The sequence below is a fragment of the Acipenser ruthenus genome, chromosome 1 (genome assembly GCF_902713425.1).
Source record: "Acipenser ruthenus chromosome 1, fAciRut3.2 maternal haplotype, whole genome shotgun sequence".
Taxonomy (NCBI): domain Eukaryota; kingdom Metazoa; phylum Chordata; class Actinopteri; order Acipenseriformes; family Acipenseridae; genus Acipenser; species Acipenser ruthenus.
The window spans coordinates 26610028-26630084 of NC_081189.1; the positions used below are offsets into that span (position 1 = coordinate 26610028).

At 38.4% G+C, this 20057-nt stretch overlaps 1 protein-coding gene across 4 annotated transcripts in view; it reads left to right on the forward strand.

Annotated features, from left to right (window-relative positions):
* LOC117409395 (colorectal mutant cancer protein-like) overlaps positions 1-19736 on the forward strand; it is a 142072-nt gene extending 122336 nt beyond the window's left edge. For 3 of the 4 annotated variants that reach the window (XM_059022737.1, XM_059022745.1, XM_059022751.1), the window contains 11 exons: positions 322-468; positions 980-1069; positions 1819-1967; positions 3231-3371; positions 4474-4574; positions 7334-7520; positions 11105-11339; positions 11981-12193; positions 14481-14578; positions 16255-16377; positions 17537-19736. In XM_059022737.1, the coding sequence (XP_058878720.1) occupies positions 322-468; positions 980-1069; positions 1819-1967; positions 3231-3371; positions 4474-4574; positions 7334-7520; positions 11105-11339; positions 11981-12193; positions 14481-14578; positions 16255-16377; positions 17537-17717 (1665 nt within the window). In that variant the 3' untranslated portion in view covers positions 17718-19736. The remainder of the gene's footprint in view (positions 1-321; positions 469-979; positions 1070-1818; positions 1968-3230; positions 3372-4473; positions 4575-7333; positions 7521-11104; positions 11340-11980; positions 12194-14480; positions 14579-16254; positions 16378-17536) is intronic. The other variant, XM_059022740.1, reaches the window with a different exon arrangement.
* Positions 19737-20057: the final 321 nt, after the last annotated feature.

The following is a 20057-nucleotide window of genomic DNA, read 5'->3' on the forward strand; positions in this document are numbered from 1 at the left end:
CTGGAGAATGGCTAAATATGTCCTGGCTTCACCAGCAAGGCTGGCTACATTTTTATGCGAATGATCCCACTAAAGATTATCCCACTTAACATCATGTTTTTATCACTGTATAAATAGTGCTGTAAGAAGAACTAAAGAAAATGCACTTGTTCAGAAGTCAGTGATTCCCTATTATTTTCCATTTTGTCTTCTTGAAAAAGAATGAAAAACAGATGAAATAATGTTCTTCTAAATAGCTGATTAGTATTGTAATACAATGCGGACTAGGAACCTGTTTATATAATAAACACTGCGCCTAGTTTATAGTGCTTTCGCTTGCAGGTACGAGAACTACAGACTCGGTTGCAGAGTGTCCAGGCGTCAGGCCCTTCCAGTCCAGGAAGACTGACCCCAGTCAGCCGCCCAGTCAACCCCAGCACTGGAGAGCTGAGCACGAGCAGCAGCAGCAACGACATCCCCATTGCCAAGGTGAGTGGCAGACAGAGCTGGCAGGCCAGCTGAGAGATGCTTATCACCTCGCTGTCCCAGAACAAATACAAATAAATAAATAAACAAGTGCTTATATTATGTGCAGCTGCTGCACAAGGACCACAGCTATCTGGGGAAAAAACACCTGAAGCCCTAAGGGAGCTTCCAGTCTCCCCTTGCAGTAGCCCCTTGTCTCATACTGTATGGAGGACTTGATAGCAATATAGTGGAGCTGTTAAGTACTGTGCAGATGCCATTCTGCCCTAATTGAGAGGATGTATAAATCTGCAGAAGTGGTGCATTTGCTTGTGCCATCTCTGCACTCCCCTCAATCCTGACAAATGCACAGACTTCCACAGTTTCAAGGCAGTTTTCACCCCCTGCTTGTCCCCAACAATGTGGATATTGTGGAGGCAGAATTTAGGTCATCATGATCACTGGTTTGTGAATCGTTTATCTGAATAAATTGTAAGTAATGACAAACTTTTTATTGTATCTTTCTTTTTTGTAGGTGGCTGAAAGAGTAAAGCTCTCCAAAACAAGGTCAGACTCCTCTTCTTCAGACAGGCCTGTGCTGGGATCAGAAATCAGCAGCATAGGGGTAAGAAAAATGAAATGCCCTCGTTTGAGGTACTTTAACTTAACCAGCAAACTGCAGGAACGGTGTACTTGTTCAGGGTTGGATTTCGACTTATCAAAGCCACAAGTTTTAACCATACCTTCTTATTGCACTTTGCTGAAAGGTCTGTGGTAAAGGGTTCTAATAAAGCAAATGTGTACCACATTATTATAATTAGTGGTTTGGTACCAGGGTTTTGTCAGTCAGAATGCCACATGTTCTCTTTTTCCACTGTATTGTGTTCAAAAGTAGAAGAACATATAAACATTAAGAAGAATTAAAGTGCTTTCATGGAAAGTGAAGATGTGAAAAACATCTTTTTAAACCATTTTTTTAAACGAAAACAGTCTGTTTAACTGGTTTCAAACAATTTATAGAATTTCTACTCCTTGGTAATGTGTGAAAGTATCTGTGAACACATTTTCTATTGGTGGACAGGAGGTTTCTAGGCTTCGTGAATTGCATTATTTTAAGTTTCATTTTAAGGGGAAGGCCAAAATATGTTCACCAGTTTTGTATTTGAAATAAATAAGAGTTTCACTTTGGTCTGATTAACTTATAATTGCTTAATGTATGACAATACTCACACATGTGAAACAGCTTGTGCATGACAATATGACACTTTTAAATCTCTATCCATGAAACATTAATTATCTACTGAATATAATACAAAATAATTTTGATTGCATTTTGTGTACTAGGCTGATTATGTGGTGTGTTTATTTGGGCAGGTGTCCAGTAGTGTAGCGGAGCACTTGGCACATTCATTACAAGACTGTTCCAACATCCAGGAAATCTTCCAAACTCTTTATTCACATGGCTCTGCCATCTCGGAAAATAAAATTCGGGAATTTGAAGTGGAAACAGAAAGGCTTAACAGGTAGGCTTATTATTGAACTATATAACCATGAGGGACTTTTAGGACTTTAATTGATGAAGTTTAGACCACTATCGTTAAGGATTCGATTTTGTCATGGTAAAAATATGTACCAATCATGTCACCGTCATGACTAAAAATAGACAGTTTCACAGAATAGATATTAATCGTAATGTATTGTAATATTTAACCTGTATTTAGTTTTCTTTTAACACTAGCTCCTTGTCAAAAGTAAACCGTTTATTTGTTTTGCTTTTTTTAACAGTACCTTGTCAAACAACTGTATCAGGAATATGCTTACCTTTTAATTTTAACATGGATTCCTTGTCCAATGTAAAAAAAAATAATAAGAATCTGAACACTGAAATAAAGTTTTGTAAAGTGAGAATTTTACAACAATATCGTTTTCGTTAATGTCTATTTAAACACAGCTGTGGCTTTGATATAACAAGATGTACATTAAAAGTTAACCTTTGATGTACTGTCTGTAATCCCTGAGGTTATTAACAAATTCTACACATCTACACTGTTCCACTGACAGATACTGTTAAGCAATGCAGAACCGCTGCTGCATGAGCTGCAAATCAGGGTTTCATGCTTCTCCAAAACTGTAAACCATACTCTTTTGAAGTTTTGCATTACTGCTCTGGGATATTGCTCTGCTAGTTGCTTAGCCCTTAATTTCACCACTTTTTTTTGTGGTCTTATGTAAGTATTCACTTTTATTTGACATTTGCCAACTGCTTTAACTTTGCACTTCTACCAATGTCACGCTGACTGGAAATAAATGGCAAAATTCAAGAGTTCTGTGAAAGTGGTGACTATCGTGATACAATCATATCCTTAACTATAGTTAGCTGAAGAAAACTGCTCTGCAAGATAATTAGAAACAACATTCTTAAGACTTCCTGAGCAACATGCTGTGTAGACAAAATACTTGCATAGAACTGATCGAAGTGTACAGGCCACAAATCAGTTGTTGATTTTTGCACCAGTAATTAGTAATGTAAAGACATTTGTAGAACTTTAGGAGCATATGTGAAAGTTTTAGTTCAGTTTGCAGATGACAAGTGTCCATAACTGTGTCTTCTATCAAGGCCAGGGACTGAATAGACATTTTTTGAAGTGCCCTCTGTTGACACTTGCTGGAGTAATAGTCTAATATACCTTAAGAAGGGATTGACACATTGACATTGTAGTCTGCCTGTCTGCCGAAAAATGAATAAAAAAATAATTTCATTCTAAGATACAGCTCTTGCTTTTCAGCCGAATTGAGCACTTAAAATCCCAGAATGACCTTTTAACAATCACCCTGGAGGAGTGCAAGAGCAATGCAGAGAGGATGAGCATGCTGGTTGGGAAATACGAGTCCAACGCTACAGCTCTGAGACTCGCCCTGCAGTACAGGTAGGGTGACTGAACTCCTCACTGCAGCACTTTCAAGGAATAGACAGTAATTTGTACTTTTCTCTGTAATTATATGGTATTTCAATCAATATTGAAAGGTATTTACTGTTTGTCAATAGTACAGAACACAAGATTGAAAACAAGGAACTGATTAAGACACGTAGAAAATATTAATAATAATAAACATCATGTCTGGCAGGTTATATAACCTCTTCCCTTTCAAATGAGCTGAATGAGTGGACTAGCTCTTATATACATAGTAGGATGAACTAAAACAGCATTTAAACTATTGCCATAGTCCTCACACCTGCAAAGTAGTATGGACAGTATGGGCATCCACATCAGTGTGGCCCTTTCTGACCTGTGGTGGCCTCATTTCTAAGCGTACAACAGTTGACAGAATGGGGCTCATCACATTCTCTTAAGTTTAACCATGTGATGGGTAACTTGCCAGCACAACGGACATTTCCCACAATAACTAAGTAACCACATGCCTCCTTCCAGCTGGAGGAGAGCAGTGAGTGAGACCACAGGCTAGACTTATCACTCTTTTTTTAATGCTGCTTCATATCATCTAACTGAAGCTCACACTGTTTAAAGATGCAGTACCCACTGGTTATGTTTAGATAAGTGCACACAAAGTAAATGTTCAGACTTCAGGGTCTCTGGTATTCCTTTTGTATTGTACAGCATCCTCTACAGGGGTTCTGTGCATAATTCATTAAAATAATTTTCCAGTTTTTTAACACATTTAGATTTATTGTCAATGTTATCACATTGCCAAATTTTGAGCAGCCATTTTAATCGCTGACACCCTACTGTAAGAGACAGGACAGATACAGCTGTGAAATAATATGCAGCAGCTGCTTGATGGCATTGCTTCATTGCAGGTTACATGCATTGGCTTCATTTTTATGTGCTATTTCCCCACATCGAGTGTGGTGGGGAACAACATTACCCAGTGATTTTGTTTTTTTTAAAGTAAAGAAATGTGATCTCCTGAATGCTAAGTAATAAGTGTAGTTGTTTTTTTTTTTGTTTTACTATGTAAGATACGACATGCTGTGTGTATTTACTGTAATCTTTGATTTCTTGTTTGCAGTGAACAGTGTATCGAAGCATACGAGTTACTGCTTGCCCTGGCTGAGAGTGAACAGAGTCTCGTTCTTGGCCAGTTCAGAGCTGCAGGCGTGGGATCAGTAGGTAAGTAATGAATGATTTCCAGTAAATGTGCTCCTACTGGAGTGGAACATACTTTCATCAAGGGGTTTTTCAACAGGACGGGTTTGTATTTTAATGGCACGACCTTGGATTGAACCTATCCTAGGATAGATTGATCTAAAGAGTTCTATAAAGCCACCAGAGCCTTTGAAGAAGCCCAGGCGGTCTAGAGTGTGCACTAAAAGGTATCCCCTTGGTATTCGTTTTCAAGCAAGTAAAGTGTGCTCAAGCAGTGTATCACCTTCACACCAAGCTAGAAACAGCTATGTTAAAAAACAGAGGTGGGTGCAGCGTCCTGATAAGCTGCGTATCTGACGTTTTTACACATTAAAAAATCTGAAATACGCACTAAATTTATATTTAATTCATAAAAATACACATAGCAATTTTGCTGCACAGCTCGTCTGCCTCCCCTAAAACTTTCACTTACAACTACATAGCTCAGAATACAATGTCTTCAGTTACTAAAACTGTACACAAGACAAACCAACCCAACAAACATTATCCAATCTCTGGCTAGCCCTGCTGTCTTTGCAGCCAATCACAGTAAGAATAAAAATAATTCGAAGCTACACAGGTTGAAGCGTAAATACCCCAGTCCAGCTACAAATACAACTGGAACTATTATTAATGCATTTCCTTATTTTATTTGTATGTATGGCTTTATATTTTTATAGTTTTAACATGTTCAGTAAGTTTAAGAATTTAATGTTAAAATATAAGTAACATAATTAATTTGCAGTCAGTGTGATGCCTCGAAAAAAATGCGCTGAGTCGATAAAGAACCTTGTAGAACACACGTCTGGTTTTACAGTTGTTAAAAGTAACATTGCAGTTAAAATGGAAGGCTCTTTTTTAATTCCTACCCTATTACCATTAAAGACTGTACAGAGATTACTCATGACTGCAAGGTAATGTTGCATTTTACCCCCTGAAAATACATTTTACTCTGTGTTAAAATGGGAGGGTAGTTACTACCAGACCCAAAACCTTATCTGGAGCGCAGGGTGGGTGTACTTCCTATTCAGCCTTAGGATTGCTGACATACACCAACAATTTATTTTTTACTTAATTAAAGTGGGTAATAAGATGTGGTCTAAACTTGAAAAAAACAAGAACACATTTGTGTATAAAAAATCTTTAATTTTCTGTGTGGCCATCGTATTCTAGCAACTGAATTTAATACATGATTGACACCTGCTGTTGCTACAATATGATTATATTATAATACATGGCCATACAGAATATTATACCACGCAACACAAATACAATGTGAATAGTGATGATTTAGATCAGTGTATAATTCAATTTCCACCTTTAACGCAATCACTCATTTCTGTTTTTTAAGATTTAATGGATCTTGCTTTTGACCTATCCACAGTTTTGGCACCTTAGTTATTATGGTATGTGCCTATTAACTATTAGGCACTATCATCTATTTAAAAAATGTCAGGCAGAATCAATTTAAAGGTTTTATAAGCATTGATCACAGACATGTTTGACCAAACACTTGTGTGTTCAAGTTCGAATCATTCCCCTGCAGCTCCCACAATTAAGTGAGGCAATCTAATGCCAGTCTTACCCTCCATTGTCTCTGCTGTTCTGTGTTTGATCTTGACAGCATCCTATTATTTCTTCAGCACTGTCAGTCTGCTCTATGACAAACACTAAAGCACAGTACCAGATATATGATAAAAATGAATTAAAATTCTGGTCTCAAGTATCCTGTCTTGCTGCTTTGTGTTCACGTTTCTCTTTGAAAAAAATGTGAATGCTTTTAATTTGTGCTGAGCTAGGATCTTGCCGTTGGTTTCAGTGTGATTTTAATAAGCAGATTTTTTTTTTGTTTTGTATCTTTAGTTTCTTTTGACATCGACACTATACAATACCACAATAAATGCATAGTTGCAATTCATGTATGGTACTTTATATTGTATTTAACAGTTTAACAAACCTACACATTCTAGGGTCCATTTTAATGATCTAAAGTGGCAGATCTTAATACCGCCGCCCTAAAATGTAGACACTTTTTTCCCCCCACATACCTAATTGCAGTGTATTTTTATTGTATGTATTAAAATTGACAACTGTGTCAGTCAGTCACCCCTGTAGAAACTCCAGCAGGATTTATACTGAGTTACAGCAGTGGCATTTAGATCCTCCACCGGTAAATTCAATAATAGACCACTCTGTCCCCAATAGGGCAGCAGTGTGGAGTAGTGGTTAGGGCTCTGGACTCCTGACCAGAGGGTTGTGGGTTCAATCCCAAGTGGGAGGACACTGCTGCTGTAACCTTGAGCAAGGTTCTTTACCTAGATCACTCCAGTAAAAACCCAACTGTATAAATGGGTATGTATGTAAAAATAATGTGATATCTTGTAACAATTGTAAGTCGCCCTGGATAAGGGCGTCTGCTAAGAAATAAATAATAATAATACTAGGATATAAAAAAAAATTATATACTTTTAAGTGTCTTTACAAAATCTACATTCCGTCTATGGTTTTGGAACCCTAAAGCACCTCTGCTTTCTGAAACGAAACAAAAAAAAACTGTTGTTTGGTATGCTGTTGCCACAAAATGTTATAATGTTTTGAGAACAAACTGCAACATGCCTAAGTTTGTTCTTTCCTTGGGTAGATTGTGCAACCCTGAAAAAGATGGTAATCAAACATTTACTAAATCCACCTGTTTTTTTTTTTCCATTTAATTTGTTAATTCTATGTGACTGTATTGTGTTAAGCAGGTGACCAGACAGGTGATGAAAACATTACCCAGGTGTTAAAGCGGGCCCACGACTGCAGGAAGACAGCTGAGAACGCCGCCAAAGCCCTCCTGATAAAACTGGACGGCAGCTGCGGTGGAGCATGTGCAGTGACGGGATGCAGCGTGCAGCCCTGGGAGAGCCTGTCTTCAAACAGCCACACAAGGTCAGCTGCTCCGTCCTGAGACCAGTGGTGTTCAGATCTGTGGGTGTGTTTCAGTGTTCATCGCTTGTAGAGGAAGCATATCTGTTACTGGGATATTCACATTTACAATAAAAAAGGGGGAATTGGATATCTGCTTGATTTATTTACAAAATATAGATGCTTTCAATTTCTGAAAAGATTTGTAATGGTAGTATTTAGATTTCGATCTTTTAGAACGGCCAGCACAAGCAACTGGCAGAAAAGCCAGCCTCATGACATGACAGGTTTGAAATCTGAACGGTCCTGGTTTAAACTGTTTTGTCTGCCATGTCTAACACAACATGGCCGTGCTGTTAGTTTCAGACTTTTGTAAGAAGGCCATTGAAAGCATAGCAGGATTTCTATCCAGAGTGCAGCAGCTCCTTGTATTAAGACTTGCTGTCTAGAATACTGTGTGTGAAGGATAATCTTTGGATTTACATAAATGTTACTTTTTTAATGAAAAAATGAATGGTAAAAGATCCCCCTTGATCAAAACCCATATCTCACTGCATGTGGTTGCACAGTATGGTGTTTTTGGCACTGGTACATTTAAATAAACCGATTGCTGTCATCGCCTTTCCTGCCAGGGCAGCTTGGTGACTTGCCAGCCATAGTGGGTGTGATGAAATATCAGAATTAGTTTGAACTTTAGAAAAGGGCATGCAAGTAGAAAATGGGATTGGAAATATAAAAGTTTCAGCCTGCCAAGTGTTAATATTCAGGGGATGGTGAGTAATCCTGCAGTGAGGGAGCTTAGGCATTGAGACACAAAGTATACAATCGAATAATAAAAAGCTATTTTTCTTTTCTTTTTAACCCAAGAAGTATATATTTCAATTATCACAATACCAGAGTCATTTCTAGTCTGGATTAATGCAAAATGATTTATACAGTAGATAGAGCAGTGTAACTGTATTTAATTTACCTTACAGTTCACAAAGAGCCTTGCAGTTTAAACATTGCATTTTCTGTTTCATACTGTCCTTTTAATGCCTGGCAGACAGGCTAGTCACAGTGGGCTCTTTAACCATTATTTTAAGATTGTGGTTTATTTATTTGTTTAATTATTTTTGCTTTGAATAATACAATACAGTTTGATATTCATGAAACTAATCTCGACTTGTTGGTCAACCCAATAACAATTTCGAACAGTTCTATGCATTTCACATTTACTTTATTCCATCAAAACATAGAAACAAATAATGTTTCATCTTGTTTTGTCTGCTTTATGCAGGTCTTGAAAATTATGGTTTATAATTAGATTTGTATACCATACTCATCAGAACTATAGTAGCAGTTGGTTCGTTTTGGAACATTTGTTTATTCTTATGACACTTCATTATTCCTGGAAGTGAACTGTATAAAAGCAAAGCCCAGAAATCCTCCCGCAATGTTCTCTTATTTGCTATTCTAATTAGGATAAAGATTTTGGAAATTGTTTGTTGTTCCGCCAGTTCAGTTTTTCCTGTGAGGCTAAATGTGTCTAATTTTTCCCAGAACATTTTGAATTAATAAAATTACACAGTGAGGCAAATAGGCGTATTTCTAGCATGTTCTATACATGCCATGTTGCTATAGTATGTATAAATGAAGAGAGGACACTATTGCTTTGGTCATGTGCAAATAATTGGCAATTATCAAACTGATCTTTCAGCTTCATCAACCTTACATCATCAGTAGAAATATATTTTGATTGCAAGAAATATATTTCATTGCCTCATCACCCTTTTACTGTATCAGAATTAGAAGTGTTTTGCTTTTCACTTTTTCCTCTTAATTGCTGGTGTTTTGAGATTTCTTAACCCCCCTCCCCCCACACACTTTGACTTTGATTGTTTTTGCTATAGTAGCTGCTGTGGCAGCTTTGCTGATCGTTTACTTCAATGTCTTTCATTTGTTTTAATTGATAGAAAAGTGTAATTGTTTTAAAATAAAGTAAATACAAAGCAACATATGCAAGAAGCTCATTCGATTTAGAAAGTTTTCCGATTATCTGTCAACTGGCAACGTCCCCTCTTAAAAGAGGGTATGACATTTTGGAGAGTGCCACCCCCCTTCCTCTCCCCCCGTCTGTCCGTCCGTCCCCTCGCTGAGAAAGACAACCCTCCTGCTATGACTACATACGTCTTGAAGTGCACGGTATTCATATCAGAGTTGTGAGTTCTTTTTCAGGTAGAAAGCTCATGTCAATTGAGTGTAAATAATTTACTCATAGAGCACTGAGCTCCACTCCAGCTTCTGAAAATCATGAGCTTGATTTTTGTTTATGTAAATAAATACCAGCAAATAAATGTATTTTACATAAATGTGTAATTAAAAAAAAATAGAACACAGAATAACTGCACACACAGCAATACTTCATTATTTCACATATTTCTAAAGAAGATATTGTATTAATAGGTGAAATTAATAAAAAAAAAACCTTTGTGCCTATGATCCATTGCTTCGTTTCCGTTCTTGCATCTGTTATCTGTTGAAAGTGAGAGTTGATTTAGTGACCTTGCATGCTTTACATGAAACCCTCTAGTCCCCAGCTGATAACCTGAGAACACCCAGTGATCCAGACAGCCTCATAATGGATGACTTAGCCCTCCATGGACTTTAAATTAAAGGGTCCCTGTGGCGGGGGGCCCCTGTCCCTGTGTGTATGTTTGCTTTATGTTGTATGTGGCGTGTTAATGATGTATATGTGTTGGTGCATGGGATATAATGTGGGGCTATGTAGCACGAGTGTTGTTAAAATGTATATTTGTATTTAGGCACTGGGATTGCACAATCACTCCACGTGCAGATTAAAGTGGGTATTAGTATGGAAGCACGGGGAGCACAATTAGTTCACGTGCAGATGTACTGAGATTCCAATTGAATGATTGATTAGCAATCGAGTCTCGGTACAGCTGCGTAAAAGATGCAGTGTTTCACTCACTCGGGGTTTGGGTGTTCGGTGAGTGGAGAACGGGAGAGTGAGAGAGGAGAACTATAACAATTGCTATGCGTGCTGGAAGTCCTGACCTATCGTCACCATGGAGCGATCCGTAACAGACCCTTATATGCAATGGCTGGCTAAGATCATGCCTTTTGGAATGTAGACATTGATAATACCGAAAATAATTGTATTATCATAGTTTTGTCTGAAACAAGAGACATCTCTAATTGTACCTGGAGAAATTAATGGTGCTGTTTCTTTTATGCCACTATAAACATATATCTATGATTTAGACACTGATAGAATCTGGCCAGTTTAATGAAGTTGAATGAAATATTGGAATTAACCAGTTCAACTAAATAGAATCTTTTAGGCATTTTCTGTACATCATGGATTTGGCTTCTTTGTTTATTGTTAGTTTGATGAATGAATCAACATTTCACATTTTTCAGATTAAACCTCTTGAACTTTCTGGTGGGGGTCCCAGTGTGTACTGGTGTGTTGGCAAGAGAAGAGGGAGCACAAATGACCCGCCCTTACTCCTGCGCCTTGACTACACAATTACATGTCCTCTTTTAATCCTCTTCACTTGCTTAAAGTCCAATCTAACACTCTTCTAAAATGTTTTACCCTCCAGCACTACAAGCTCCACAGCAAGTAGCTGTGATACAGATTTCACAAAGGACGATGAGCAGAGGCTAAAGGACTACATCCAGCAGCTGAAGAATGACCGGGCGGCAGTGAAGCTGACCATGCTGGAGCTGGAGAGCATTCAGATCGACCCCCTGAGCTACGACGTCAAGCCTCGGGGCGACAGCCAGAGACTCGACCTGGAAAACGCTGTCCTCATGCAAGAGCTCATGGCAATGAAGGTACACTGCTAAGTCAAGGATAGCGTTGCCAAGATCAGCAGAAGGATTGACTACAGTGAAGGGGAGGTGGTGTCATCAGACCCTTTAGATATGGTGCATCAGCTTCTTATGAAGTTGAAACATGCTTAATGTCACTCTTGTTAATGCCCCCCTCCACTCATTATATGTATATGTTTAAAATACAATTAACATTGAACTTCATTTCACTGGTTGACTTTTTTTCCCCCCCTTATTAATTTAAAATTAAATTATTTGTGTACAAGAGTACACCAGGATCAAACATTTCACAGACTTGGCAGTATGCTATAGACACTGGAGTAGCGTGAACAAGATCAGCTTTACAAAACCCTGGAACTTCTGAACCAACTTTATTAAACAGGATAATCAATGGCCAGTTTTTACTGGTTAGATATGGTCTGAGAATCTTATCAGAGTCTAACACATAATAGTACAGGCAGGAGGTCAATATTTGTTTACAGTTAGCATTGTTTTTGGTTGCACCAAGTAAAAAAAGGCAAGTAGCTGAAACCTGAACTATGTACTGTGAACATTACTTAAGCATTAACAACCACTGTCTTAAATACGTTTCTGATAACGTGTGAATTCACAGTTTGATCCCCCTCCTTGTTTGCTGTTTCCAGGAGGAGATGGCTGAGCTGAAGGCCCAGCTCTACCTGCTGGAGAAGGAGAAGAAGGCTCTGGAGCTGAAGCTGAGCACAAGAGAGGCGCAGGAGCAAGCCTACCTGGTGCACATCGAGCACCTCAAGTCCGAGGTGGAGGAGCACAAGGAGCAGCGAATGAGGTCCGTCAGCTCCACCAGCAGCAGTGGGGGTGGCAAAGACAAGCAGGGCAAGGTATGCGCAAGAGTGGGTAAAGATGATAATATACATTGTATTCGACTGGATTGAGATCCAGCTAAAGAAGCTTTGATATCCCTGTTGCACTCAAACCTGTCGCGGCCCCCTTTTAGACAGATGACTGGATTGTCTTGCTGGTATTGTCTTTGCCGTACAGGCAGAACACCATCTGACATCGTATCCAGGTACAATTACCACGCAGCCTTGACATGACCAGCTGTCAGATCGAGGTCCAGATGAAATCTCATTTATGACCTTAGCCATGAGAAAACTGTACTTTCCAAATGTGTAATCGGATACATATCGAATATAACACTGAGTGTACATAAAAGGATATTTGCATACAGCGTGGAAGGAGATCTGATTCCCCTGGATGTTCCTGTAAAGGTGTTTCTTGCTCTGCTTATTTTTATCCTTTTGATTTGGTTTCTGTAAATCGACCCGTTCTGCACATTCGGTTTTCTGGGTAGTGAGACGCGGGTCTGTAAGGCTGCAGTAATGCAATATTGTTTCAGGTTTCATCTGTGTGAAACGCAATGGCCTCCCCCATCCCCCTTTTATAGTCAGTCAATCGGTTTTGTCTGACTTGGTCATAAATCACTGGACTGTGAGCAAAATAAATAAATAAATAAATCTGGTAGTTAACAGTATAAAAGATTTATCAAATGTAAAAAAAAAAAAAATTAATTGTTTTAACTGTACACAAGCTCAAGGAGTTTCCAGCTCTACACCAGAAAGTTTGCAATAAGAGTACCAGTACTCTTGCAAACAGAAAATGAACAGATTATAGCATTCATAGTTGGCAAGTGTCACATATCAAATCTAAACAGTCAGAACAGTATTACTCCTGCTGGAAATACATGTACCATTTCATTGCTTTTTAGGTCAGGTTTTAACAACCAAGTAACCTCTGACCATGAAGTTCACTGTCTCTTGATGCTGGAGAGGTCAACAGCAAAGAAAATCGTAGAGCAGTGTGTTTTAACTTCAGTTCCAGGGATGATGGATAAACAATCCATTTTTGTTGTCATTTTGTTCATTTTAACTGATGGTCTTAACACAGTTTTTTATTGGATTTCTGATAGAAAAGTGCTGCAGTTGGGAATCATTTTATTTGACCTTTGCTCATGAATAATTGTTTAAAATGGAGAATACTTTTTAAATTGTTTTCTGTTACCATTTTGAGGTATAATATCTGCAGCTCGTTATTGCTTCCTTGTGGCAGAGAGGTTGATACAGCTGCATTTCACTTAGCTGATCTTATTAATCATTGGCTTAGTGAAAAGATGTGTGCGCTGCAGAAAGGACTCCCTCGATAGCTATGTCTTGGCAAAGGTTGATCCTGAAATTTAGTTTCTTATCCGCTGTTCAAATATGCAACCCTTGGGTCTGTTGGAAAATGTTACAGGGCATTAAGCCAGTAGGTAATCCAGAGTTTATTCTGTACAGAACCACATTGTTACCCCCCTACTGTCTATCAGTATAGTACCATCGGGATGCAGGTTTTAATGGGTTTCAATGTCGTGTAGCGAGACACAATGATTTGTTATTTTGTAAGGCCTGGATTGTTAGTTATTCTTCACACATAATGTAAATCATAAAACTAGATTGTAGTCTGTGTACCATCATTCCTCATTAAACTGCTGCCGAAAATGGATTGTGACAGTACCATACTATAATGGATTGTGACAGTACCATACTATAATGGATTGTGACATTACCATACTACAGTGTTTACTGTTTCAGGAGCTTGAAATACCCACAAGGAATAATTTCATAAACAGCAACATACTCCAGGGTTCTTGGTGCTTTATTATGTAATCTGGAGAATGTTTCCACTGGGCTGCGAATTAACTCCAGTTACACTGGCTTCATATGTGAGACATATCAGGCTGTGCTAGCATTACTGGAATTTAAAATCCATACTAATGTATTACTAGACACTGTTGTAAAGTGAATGTCTTTTGCAAATCAATGGGATGTCCCTTTTACAATGTAGGAAGTGTAATATGCATGGCAAGGTTCTGCCATGCAGAGCTACACAGTTCCAAAATTCAGAAGTGTCAACAGCATTAGAACATCTATTTTATTTGCAATATAAGTCTTGCATATGTTTCAACAGCTGCTTCATGGGCAAAGTGTTCCTTATACCTGCAGCAGAGTTAAAGTTAATGCTTAGTTTACCTTTGCCATAGTTAAGCATATGTGTTGTGTGTGGAATACTCTAGCAGTTAAGCTCGCAGTGGAGAGATGAGTTTGTGTCATCACTGTTGTTTTTTCACAGGATTCCGGAGATGGGGGGACACCTGCTGTAGCTCTTTCCCATCTAAGAACCCTTAATGACAGTGATCTGGCGGCAGAGCTTACAAATGCACTCAGGCGGTAAGCAGCACATTAAACAACTTTGAACTTCAGAGTACATTTTCAATGTTGGCTTGCCTGTTGCCTTTGTAACTGATAGAGGGGGGACATACTTGTCCCCTAATTGTGTACTACTGGGTTGTCTCCAGGGAAAGTGGACTAAACAAATAGAAAATGTAAAACTGAATTTGCTAAATTTACTTTACTTCCTAGGTTTCAAAGCGGTCATTAGGGGAAGCAGCTGGTTGGTTACTAACAAGTAATAAGGTGTTGTAATAGACTTATCGCTGTCAGCAGCCAGGCAGCGCAGGGACACAATCATAATAATAATAATAATAATAATTTCTTTCTTAGCAGACGCCCTTATCCAGGGCGACTTACAAGATATCACATTATTTTTACATACAATTACCCATTTATACAGTTGGGTTTTTACTGGAGCAATCTAGGTAAAGTACCTTGCTCAAGGGTACAGCAGCAGTGTCCCCACCGGGGATTGAACCCATGACCCTCCGGTCAAGAGTCCAGAGCCCTAACCACTACTCCACACTGCTGCCCAATCATAAAGACAAATAATGCTTGGGGATATAGCCAAAAGTGTAGAGTACAAATCCAAGGATGTTATGATGAGGTTGTATAATGAACTGGTGAGACTGAACTTAGTACTGCCCCTGGAGAGATTCCAATGAAGAGAAACCAGACTAATCTCAGGGTTTAAAGGAATGAGCTGTGAAGAAGAAAAAACCTAATTTAGCCAACAAAGAAGAATTAGGGGAACATGACTGAAGGCTTTAAAATCTTAAAAGGAGCTAACATAGTTAACTCTAACCAATACTTTAAATGCAGTACAGAAACCAGGACCAGAAGACACAACTGGAAATGAATTGGAGAGATATAGGACAGAGGGAAGGCGCTACGTCTTCACAGAGAGAATAGTGAGGGTTTTGAATGGGCTGTCTAGTCATGTTGTTGAGTCAGAATTATTTGGATCCTTTAAGACCAATTTCGACAAAGTTTTTAAATCAATCAGCTACTAGGAACTGGACCGGCTTAGACGGGCTGAATGGCCTCCTGTCGTTTTGTAAAATGTTGTTATGTTCCAACTCTACTGCAAATTCCTCATTTTCCTTGGGATTGTATTCTGTATATTAACATTTCAATAACCTTTCCATGTTTGTTTTATAAAAATGTAAGTTAGTGGTCTGAACCTAATTAAATAAATGATGTTGTTTTATGAATAACTAGTTATTTTATAAGCTGAGGCGATGGTGGGCAGTGAAAAGGGCTGCTGTTGATTGAGTTGTGGGATGGCCATGCATTTTACTGTGTAGACCAGAAGTGTCAAACTCAGTTCTGGAGGTCCGCAGTGTCTTCTAGCTTTTGTTTCAGTTACTTAATTGGTCTAATTATTTGATTAACTGGACACATTTAACACTTCTCTTCAGGCCTCAAAGTGTTTCATAGGTAGTGTACCTTGAATCAAGTGCATTTTTAAAACCATCAACTGTAAAAGACCTTGAAGAATATTAAATACGTACAATTGAACAAATAATTAAGTTGGAATGAAAACCAGAAGCCCCTGCGGCCCTTGAGGACTGGAGTTTGACACCCCTGCTGTAGACACTCACGCAATCAGGCTTTACTTCTTTTTTTGATGAAGATATTGCTATAAAGAGATCCTGTCTGTGATTTTGTAGAGAGAAGAAACTTAAGAGTCGAGCCCAGGAGTTGGTCGCCGCTTTGGAAAGACTCACAAAAAGCAGCGAGGTGCGGCACCAGCAGTCTGCAGAGTTTGTCAATGACCTGAAAAGGGCCAACAGGTAAGAGCTGCACTGCCGTACACAAGGTCTTTAATGTTAATGCAAATCAGAAGTGGTGACTGGGTTAAGAGGAGTGTCAAAATGTCTGTTCTCAGGAGAGACCGACTGCTTTCAAGAATTGGCGCCTCTGTCCTGAAACTGAAACCAGAACACGTTACAAAGGTCCTTTAGCAAAACCCACTGATATCCTAGACTGCATTCAAATGTCTGGTATTGTTAAAGAAGCAGGGACATTGACACATCAGCAGTTTTAGGAATCTAATTTGGACCCTGCTTTTCAGTTCAACTTGGTGTTGGTGTAACCTCACATTAAACTGTCCCATTTCTTTTTTTTTTTTACACCTCAATTTCACATTGTGTGTTAACACATAACATAAGAGAGTTTAGTTTGTTTTAGGGTTTATTGAAACAGTTAGCATAATGCCGCAATGTACTGGTAAGGCATTGGCTAAATTTATCTTGTACTCAAAGTACTGCTGATAACAGGTTACCTTCCGGAGCCTGAGCTCAATCAAGCTGTAACAATGTGTAAACACAGACGTGACTGTCCTACATGCATAGCTGTAGGTTGGGTATAATCCAAGCTGTTCTAAAAGAGAAGAGAATGGTATTACTTGTAATAGTATCTTATGACCCCCAACCTGGCTCCTGGGTAGTAATTACACCTGTTGCTTACATTAACCATCTACATTTACAATGGAAAACAACGTGTGGTATATATTTTTTTATTGTCTCACACTGTGACATGTATTCAAAGTCTTGGGGAGCCCCCTGGTGTTTAACATGTGCAGCTAACACTTCACTGTTAAAGAGCATCTGTTTTCATTCAGTTGTTGAATCCCTTTAAATTGTGCACTGCTGTATAACATAACCCTTATATTTTATATTCATGCTTCACCAGTAAGGTCTTACTAAATAGAAAGCCAGCTCATTCTGTTTGAGAAACCATAAATAAAGGAGGACCGATAACGCTGGGCACACTTTTGCAGTTTTGTGCAATAAATGTCTGATAATACAATAATACACAAGCATAGCAGAGAACACTGTGTGTCAAGTAAGCCTGTATTATGTTTGATCAAAGGGACTCACCCTCTAAAGCAGCAAAGCTGTTTGATATTTCTTCCTTTATGACAAACGGCTATGTCGTTTCTCTTTCCAGCAACCTGGTTGCAGCCTATGAGAAAGCAAAGAAGAAACACCAAAACAAACTGAAAAAACTGGAGTCTCAGATGATGGCCATGGTGGAGAGACACGAGACGCAAGTGAGGATGTTGAAACAGAGGATAGCACTGCTGGAAGAGGAAAACTCCAGGCCTCACACCAATGAAACCTCTCTTTAAGAAGAGATCATTGGCTCCCATAAAGGTGCCCCAGAGAGAAAAACTCTTTTAAAGACCTGTAACATGGACAAACAGAGATGGCACTTTGCTACACACAAAGTGGTCTTGGGTGTTGAGTTTTTGTTCCAGAGTTCCATCCTGCTGCATCCTTGAGATCGTCTCAGCTGGCAGCCATTTCTGAGCAAATGCATACTTTACCATGCAGTCCTTTAAGGCACATAAATGTATCATTATAGTATATCAGCTGCTGCTGCTGCTGCAACCCACTGTCATCGAACTTCAATCCTTGGAGAGCTTCTCACTTTAAACAGCACACACCCTTCTTCAACACTCGTGGATGAAGACAAAAGCAGTTGCCTCTTACAAGCTTGTTCGATTCTGTTCCATTTCCACCAGCAGCTAATTCAATTATCACAATGGAAAAAAAAAACATTATGCTTGCAAAGCATTACCACAAAAAGTGCCATTGAATGTATTGCAGTACCTGTCAGACTTTATACTGTGCATCACACATTATTTTACTAGCTGCCATTGACCATTTGGTTTCTGTTTGTCGAACTGTCTTAAGTTTTTGTTTCAATATCATTTACAGTATTCTTTTTTGTTGACCATTGTTTAAGGCTAATAATTGACACCTCTATGGAGTTGTTTTTAGGGCATGTTTACCCAGATACATAACTCAAAATCTAAATGAAGAGATCCTTACAGCCATTTAACTGCCTTTGTACAACCAGTCTGCTCCATTACAGTGTTAGGACCTACAATCAGTGTTTACATGCTTGCAGTCAAAATCTACAGCTATTCTGAATAGCTGAATTACATGTGCATTGGCATTTGTATAGTTTTTTTTTTTTAATGTCTCAAAGTGTTATTCAGATACCCAGATGAAGTTTCCTACTTCCCGTTGACTTTGACCATGTAGTCCAGTATAACACTTACACTGGTTACAACAGACCCAGCTGAATTGAAAGTTGTCCATTACTGAAGTAAATCTTCTAATATGTTAAATAAGCTACGAAATGGTCTATCTTGCACAGCCCTATCTTTTTGCACACATGGACAACATCAAAATGCATGTGGACAAAGCATTATTATTCAGAATACCGATGTTCAAAATATATTCTACATATAATAATTATGTTGATTGAATGTGAAGGTAATAAATTATATTGTTCCTGTTCTGCATTTATCTTCAAATTACAGCAAAATGTGTTGCAGTTTTGTTTTTAAATACTTGTGTATTCCAAGGTACCAGGTATTTGATCCGCTTTGGAAATCCCCAGGTTTTTTTTTTTTTTTTTCCTCCAGTTTTAAACATCTGTGATTTCATTTTCAGATATCAGACCTCTGCACTTAAATTGGTCTGAAAACTGGTAAGATTTGTTATTAATTGAATATGTAAGAATGTCTACAAACTCTTAATTTGCACAGATATTATACTGCTTTGGAAACAGGTCTCTGTCAACACTTCCAGTGATTTAAATAACGGATTTAATTTGGGTTTATTGTAATATGAAAGTTGTAAGCATGTTAGGGGGCTGTGATACGATACAGAGAGCAGACTGTTACAGATTACCAGTTCACTTCTGTCTCCATTGACGTGTGGAGCTATTCCATTCTCTGATTAAGAATGCCTTTTTTCTTCAGTTTATAATTCAGTAATTACATGGTTATATAAAAATGTATATACACCAGGTTGAATGTACAGCTATATTGTAAGCACATGTTCATAGTTTGGCTTTTTAAAGGTGTAATAGTACAGCGCCAAGGAATATAATTTCATTAACTGTTTAAATTCATGGATCCAAGGTACCATTCCAGAGCAAGTAGACAGTGGTATTGTTTTAAGGGTATTTCTGGTTGTCTGTCTATTTTTGTGTTTCTTTAGTTGCTGTAAAATCGTTATTTGACTCATTTTATATAGAAAAAAAAAATCTCTCCATTTATTTATGAGACATTTAAAATACCTTTATTTTACAAAAAGGTCTTATATCCAGAATAAATACTTTTATTGGCAAACATGTCTGTCGTCTTTTATGTATATTTGTATATAAATAAACACAACACAAACCACAAGCCTGAAACAACTTTAAAGTCTGCAAGAGGCCTGGTCTTTTCCTGTGCAACGTGAAGTGGGGTCTTTCCAAGTCCTCAGTTATTGGGTGCTGGGATGTCAGATTTTTGTTGCACAATTCATGCATAATGGTAATAGGATACATTTAAAAAATCACGTTTCAGCTCTGTCCAGCAGTTTGCAAGATGTGTGCCCCCGATATTGGGGGAATTACAGCTGCCATTAAAAGGACACCATTATTATTAGGCTTCATCATCTCACTTCAG